At 44.2% G+C, this 7,161-nt stretch overlaps 1 protein-coding gene across 1 annotated transcript in view; it reads right to left on the bottom strand.

Moving 5' to 3' along the window:
* Nucleotides 1-2,394: 2,394 nt before the first annotated feature.
* OXCT1 (3-oxoacid CoA-transferase 1) overlaps nucleotides 2,395-7,161 on the bottom strand; it is a 58,240-nt gene continuing 53,473 nt past the window's right edge. Inside the window, exons 16-17 of the mRNA XM_035100569.3 lie at nucleotides 6,835-6,936; nucleotides 2,395-3,974 (exon numbers count right to left, since the gene is read on the bottom strand). Coding sequence (XP_034956460.1) covers nucleotides 3,933-3,974; nucleotides 6,835-6,936 — 144 coding nt within the window. The 3' untranslated portion in view covers nucleotides 2,395-3,932. The remainder of the gene's footprint in view (nucleotides 3,975-6,834; nucleotides 6,937-7,161) is intronic.

Here is a 7,161-nt window from a genome sequence, read left to right as displayed (position 1 = left end):
CGTGCTTTTGAACTGCTAGGTTGGCAGGAGCTGGGACCGAGCAACAGGAGCTCACCCCATCGCGGGGATTCGAACCGCCGACCTTCTGATCAGCAAGCCCTGGGCTCAGTGGTTTAACCCACAGCGCCACCTGCGTCCCTTTATACTTTAAGAAAATTGCAAGTGCTTTTGGGATCACGAGTGAAGCACTGCCATACATGCATCCCATCATCCATAAAAGGAGGCATCAGCTATCAAGAAGTAAAGTTGATTCATTTCCCCTGATAGTCGCACAAAATGATAGCACTGCATGGTCACATGCTAATATGATCTTGGGTCATCCAGCATTGGTGAAAGCAGGTCAGTATTATTATTGGTGCTCTGTAATGTGTTTTTAAGGTCGTACATCACCCTGGGGTTTTTTTTATAAAGGGCGGTATAAAAATTGAATCAATAATAATAATAATAATAATAATAATAATAATAATAATACAATATCCATCCTTAGGCTCCTGAGGAATAGTACAGCAGTTAGGTATTTGCCCCAAAAGAATAATATTGAAAGCCCAACCTCTGTAGGATTGCAAAGCCCTAGGATGTTGATTCTGGAAGAAGTGGTGGCTTCTGGCAATGGTGATTAGATATTGGCAATGCCATTTTTTTCTGGGGGCAAACAGGGGTATGAATACCCCTAAACATTTTGTTAATCTAACGGAAGAAACAACTAAAAAAATTAAAAAATTTCGTTTCTTCTCTAGCACGGTGAATCATCAGTTCCTTTGCTACCCCCGATGGTGGCCTCATTTCCTGTTGCTGTGTTTCCTGAGTCTCAGACGGAAGTGAGTGTTTAATGTGTGAAGTAGAAGTTGGAATCTAGCACAGTGATTTGTCATTTTCGTTGTTACCACCTCCGATGGCAGCTTCATTTCCTTCCCCGGTGATTTTCTTGAGTCAAAATGAGTTTTTTTTGGGGGGGGGGGACCACTGGATATTGGGGAAGGTGGGAGGTTGACATGGATCAAGGCATGGAAGTCTGAACTCATGCAGGAAACTTAGGGAGTTAGTACACCATCGTGCTTGATGTAACCTTTATGAGAAAAAAAGGAGGGGACCATTAATAAACGACATTAATAAATTCCCCACCACTGCCAAAGTTTGGGCAAGATGAGACAGGGTGGTGGTTGAGCCTTACTGAGGAAACACGTGTGTGTGTGTGTGTGTGTGTGTGTGTGTGTGTGTGTGTGTGTGTCTGTGTGTCTGTGTCTGTGTGTCTGTGTCATAACACAACATCCTCAGAGATGGAGCCAAAAATCAGCACATCAGAGCCCCATCAATGTTCTTCCAAACTACTCAGGAATGGCACTTTAGCCCACAGCCACCCTTAAGGTAGGTTAAGCTGAGAATCTCTTGCCCAAGGCCACCCACTGAGCTTAATGGCTAAACAGGGACTTGAAACTAAGTATTCCACGTTGAAAACTATACCACAGGCATGGGCAAACTCGGCCCTCCAGAAGTCTTGGGACTACAACTCCCATCATCCCCGACCACTGGTCCTGTTAGCTAGGGATCATGGGAGTTGAGTTCAGACTTCCATGAGGGACGGCTTTAGGGAGCTCGGTATGTTTAGCCTGGAGAAGAGAAGGTTAAGGGATGATATGATAGTCATGTTCAAATATATGAAAGGATGTCATATAGAGGAGGGAGAAAGGTTGTTTTCTGCTGCTCCAGAGAAGCGGACACGGAGCAATGGATTCAAGCTACAAGAAAGAAGATTCCACCTAAACATTAGGAAGAACTTCCTGACAGTAAGAGCTATTCGGCAGTGGAATTTGCTACCAAGGAGTGTGGTGGAGTCTCCTTCTTTGGAGGTCTTTAAGCAGAGGCTTGACAGGCATATGTCAAGAATGCTTTGATGGTGTTTCCTGCTTGGCAGGGGGTTGGACTGGATGGCCCTTGTGGTCTCTTCCAACTCTATGATTCTATGATTCTATGAGTTGTAGTCCCAAACATCTGGAGGGCCGAGTTTGCCTATGCCTGCTATGCCACATTGGTTCTCCGTTTCCCCAGTTCTAATATGTAGCTTTCATCCAGTAATTTCTTTTTTCTTTTAGGAATCTTTATTAATCAAGTATTAGATAAGATCTTTACAATCCAATTCGTACATTTCCACCATCTTCGGAGTGGGAGAAGTTACAGCCTTTTGGAACTGCTAAGGGCAAAAAGAGAGAAATGTGACCTGCTAAAGTATGGAGGGAAAGGTCCACTTTCGGGTGGCGTAGATACTATACAAACAGATAAACGGCACAGCAACTGCCGTAAAAAGGCCCTACCTTGCTCCCGCTGTGTCGCTAGATATTTGTGCGAATGATCTGTTGACTGTTGATTTCAAAGGAAAGGCAGAATCCAGACACTAACTGTACATATGCAACTCTGTATGCATTTATTAAGAAGTCAGGTTTTTTTTTTAAAAAAAAAATAACCATGAGAGCAGGACAACGGCCTCTATTTCAACAAACCTCCATTATCTGTAATCTTATCAACTCCCTGTATGTTTCCTATGCAACCTAGGGCTTAAATCAGGAAAATCCTATGCCGAGGTAACCCAAATTTTGTATAAAGTACAGCTGCATTCTGTGGCCTGCATAATTTATGCAAATTAAATTTGCACCCCCCTGTTTATTTTGCATACCTCATTCTGCTAGCATTTCATTTACTCCTACGCTGAAAATTCAACACAAAAGTGTTCTAAGTGCTCTTTATGAAGAAGGGGAAGGAGTTAACGCAGAGCACAAAACCCAATTCCCTTACTGCTGGAAATCTCAAAAGCCAAATGTCTCTCCTTGGTTTCTGAGGTTTCAGCAAGTGGAGCCCACAGACTTTCAAGCCTGTCTTTGCAGCCTGAAGACCAGAAAGGTGGTGGTTCAACAAAACACAGACTTTCGATTACAGAATATAAATATCTCCCCCTGTCCAGGTTTTTAGCTATGCAAACTTCTGTAAGTAAAACTCCTGAATATCCAAACATCTGATTATTTACATGTTTGAAAACCAACAACCTGTCCTGTACCTCTTTCCTTGTGTGTGCGCAGTTGCAGCCTACCATACAGGCACTTGCAAATTAGCATGTTCTGTGCGTGGAAGTGACCTCTGCCTCCATACAGAGTTACAGTATTAACGTTCACATCTACAAGGGATTGAATGTGTTTGATCCTATCTCGGCTTAAGCAGAGACATGCATGAGCCTGTTGCCCACACCTGCAGCCCATTTGCACAGCAAAGCATGGAGCTTCTATTGAACCACAGTCACCTGTTTCATCCAAACCAGGAAACTATGGTTACTAGCTTTGGAACAACTCAAGATCTCAAGCCATGCTGTGGCTCAGGCACCCCCAAACTTCGGCCCTCCAGATGTTTTGGACTACAATTCCCATCTTCCCCGACCATTGGTCCTGTTAGCTAGGGATCATGGGAGTTGTAGGTCCAAACATCTGGAGGGCCACAGTTTGGGGGTGCCTGCTGTGGCTGAAGATCCTGGCTTGCTCACACCAACACAAAGGAAACTTTAGCTAACTAAAGACTTTCTGGGTGATTTGTGGCTTGTTCTAAGGTTGGAACAAAGGAGTCTCATGCTCCAAGAAAAGGCTCATGTGTTTCTCGGCTTCATAAACCAAGATAGGATCATCCAAAACAGGCTATTGTCTCTTGCCAGCGTTTATTTGCAGTCAAACCTGCAGTGCGGTAATTATAAATATCTAGGTACCAGGTAGGATTTATTTTTGGAAACTGCACTGTTGCTTGCGAATAAACATTTACATAGTTCTAGTTACATAGTCAGCCTGAACGCTAACTACCAAAGAAACTACTTTACAAAGACCTCTTTAAAATGCATAATTGCAAAACAGACATTTGATTCCCCTTCACTGGACGTGTGGACGTTAAGCCCGGTCTACTTTTCAAGTCGAAATCTGCTTCATTGGCGAGAGCTTTGGCGAAACCTAGTGATGAAAGGAAAGGAAAATCAACAGACGAATAATGCAGCCTTGGTGCCTTATGCAGTATACCTTCTAGCTGAGCTTCTAGAATGTATTTTGGAGAGATATGACCCTCTCCATTTCGCTTTTCAGCTTCCTTTTTAATCATTCCCCTCCTTTTTGGAAGTTTCTTCTTTCAAAATCAAAATGTGACCATGCTGGATTTTCTTGGCAATTGTCCATTTATATAGATGCTGAATTTGACAGCGCCATGATCCCTGTTCCCAATGAGATCTCAAGAGTATTAAGGGCAGGAATGGTGAATATGTTATTTCCAGATGTTGCTGGACAGCTTCCCAAGTCCTTCAGCAACGACTATGCAGAAACCAAGGAGAGACCATGCTGGGTGAAGTTGATGGAAGCTGAAGGCCATCAAGATCTGGAATGAGATGGTTCCCTGTCTCCTGATTAATACCATACATCACTTATGTCTACCAGAATACTCATGTATAATGATTTACAGGAGAAATCCATGCACACTTTGTGGTCTCACAGTGAGCTCAGGATTGGACAACAGGACATCCTATGTCCACAGAGAACATTCACATAGAAGATCACAGGTTCAAGCCCTGGTGTCTCCAGGCTGAAATCCAGTTGCCAGACAGTGCAAAAAAGGTGAAGGTAAAGGACCTTTGGATGGTTATAAGTCCAGTCAAAGGTGACTATGGGGTTGCGGCACTCATTTGGCTTTCAGGGCGAGGGAGCCGGCATTTGTCCAGACAGCTTTCCAGGTCATGTGGCCAGCATGACTAAACCGCTTCTGGCTCAAAGGAACACCGTGAGGGAAGCCAGAGTGCACGGAAATGCCCTTTATCTTCCCGCTGCACTAGTACCTATTTATCTACTTACACTGGCGTGATTTCGAACTGCTAGGTTGGCAGGAGCTGGGAAAGAGCAGCAGGAACTCACCCCGTCGCGGGGATTTGAACCGCCGACCTTCTGATCGGCAAGTCCAAGAGGCTCAGTGGTTTAGACCACAGCGCCACCCACCTGCTAGTTGGACCATTTTCCTGACTCGGTATAAGGCATCTTCCTAGGTTCCGTCCTGCCACTTTTGATTTGTACCAGGGGTGAGAAAGACTTTTCTTTTTTTTTACAGCTTCAGCTTCCATTTGCCATTTTGCCCCAACATCGATGTAGCCATGTCAAAAGCCATTTCCAACTCTCTGAAATGAGCATCTTTTCTGTCTCCTGCTATGGCTGATCTATGAGCCACAGGTGCGCTAATGACAGATGATCGATGCCAGCAATTGCAAACAAGAATGTGATGATTACATGAGAAAGAGAACAGCTGGAGAAACTAAGGATTCTACCGCACACACCAAACTTCTCCATCTATGTGTTGGAAGCCAGTCTATTTGGCCTTGCAGTGCAGTCCTATACACCTACTCGGGAGTAAGCCCCACTGAGGTCAATGGGGACTGCTCCCATGAAGTGAGTATAGGCCTGCAGCCTTAATGTCTTTTTGTGTCCCCTGACAGAGGGCCAAGCTTCCACGGGAAGATAAAGGAGTTGAATCTTGCTGTTTGTGGACTTGCTTGCTTTAAAAACAAACAAAATCTATCCAATTCATCCAGGTACAGCTTTCCATTCCTGTCGATTTTCCCCCCCATGGTGCCGTTGTAATTCAGATGATAAATTTGACACGTACAAACGAAAATCATCCTTGTGGGACAATCTGTCTTGAAGCCAAGCTGTAGCAGATCTGATTTAAGGGCACAGGGAAAGTCAAAGTTTTGTCTTTGGGGCCCAACAAAATCCCGAGCGGGCTGCTTATAATATCAGCTTCATAAAAAAGACAGGAGGCTGTAAATCACTCCTCCCTTGTTATGAGGCTGCTGTGCATGTCGCCTAGAGTATGCTCTTTCTAATAAAGCTGTGAAAATCGGAAAGTTAAGTCACAGCCTTCCAAAGAAGCCACAATGCTGCTGTGTGGTTTCTCTTCTCTCTCTTTTTTTGGGGGGGAGCCATTTTGGTGCAAAATGTACAAGCCCTGCTTAAAAGAAGACATATAAATTAAGTTTCACAGGGTTCTAGCAGTAAGCTAAGTTTCCAGGACTTCCCTGAGGCTTCTCTCTTTGAAGCAGTTCCTGAAGTGAGCAAATTGCTAGTTGGGAACCGAACGCCCCCAGCTTAAAGCAAGATATTCATTTCATTCCACTTTCAATCTATGCGTGAATACAGATATACACAGAGCAGTAGCAGCAGAAAAGTAAATGTAAGCTCAGGAGCTAAATGTGGTACCCACTCTGAACTTTCCCCAGGCCACAGTCCTCACTGGAACTGAGTTTTGCATCCTGGGTGTTTTTGGCTGGATGGAATGTGTCCTCAAATTCCATCCACTCATGCAAGAATCAGTTAGGATATGTGAGTGTGTGAAAAAACTAAGAAAGGTAAAAATTACACTCACTGCTCCACCCACTTTCAATTCTCTGTTCAGATCTAAGAAATAAAATCCTACCAAAAAATTGGAACCTGTAGAGCAGGCATCCCCAAACTGCGGCCCTCCAGATGTTTTGGCCTACAACTCCCATGATCCCTACCAGTGGTCAGGGATGGTGGGAATTGTAGTCCAAAACATCTGGAGGGCCAAAGTTTGGGGGTGCCTGCTGTAGAGTGGGTGGGTGGGTGGGTGGTGTGTGTGTGTGTTTGAACCTTTTTTCATACTTCCCTCTCCAAGGCACCAGAAACCTCTCCAGAACAAACTCTTGCAGCATGGACAAGCCGCGGAAATAAACCTTCATTTGGGCTGTTCTTTGCTTGCTTACCAAGCTCCCTCGGAGCCAAGAAACGCAACTGCAATGTTAGCCAGACAATGACTTACTGTGAACTCAGCACCGGTGCTTTTCTTGATGTCATCCACGGACAGCCCTTCCCAGATTTCAATCAGTGTCAGTCCCTTTTTCTTATCGACATCAAACACAGCCTGCAGGATTGGAAAGAAATGCAAATTGTTTCAGTCTAAGGCAGGGGTTCCCAACAAAATTTTCTCGAGGACCCCTCATCGAGCTGCTATTGTGACAAGGACCCCCATTAATTCCTAATCCTAAAATTAAAAAGTGAGAGCCAAATTAAGAGTCCTTTTATATTTTATATTTATACATTTTTTACAGTTACAACAGAGTACTCCATCAGTATACAGTTAGTTTTA

Source organism: Zootoca vivipara, chromosome 10 (assembly GCF_965207765.1).
Source record: "Zootoca vivipara chromosome 10, rZooViv2.hap1.1, whole genome shotgun sequence".
NCBI classification, from domain to species: Eukaryota; Metazoa; Chordata; class Lepidosauria; order Squamata; family Lacertidae; genus Zootoca; species Zootoca vivipara.
Note: the sequence above shows the minus strand (reverse complement) of the source record. Positions and strands in the feature narration are given on the sequence as shown.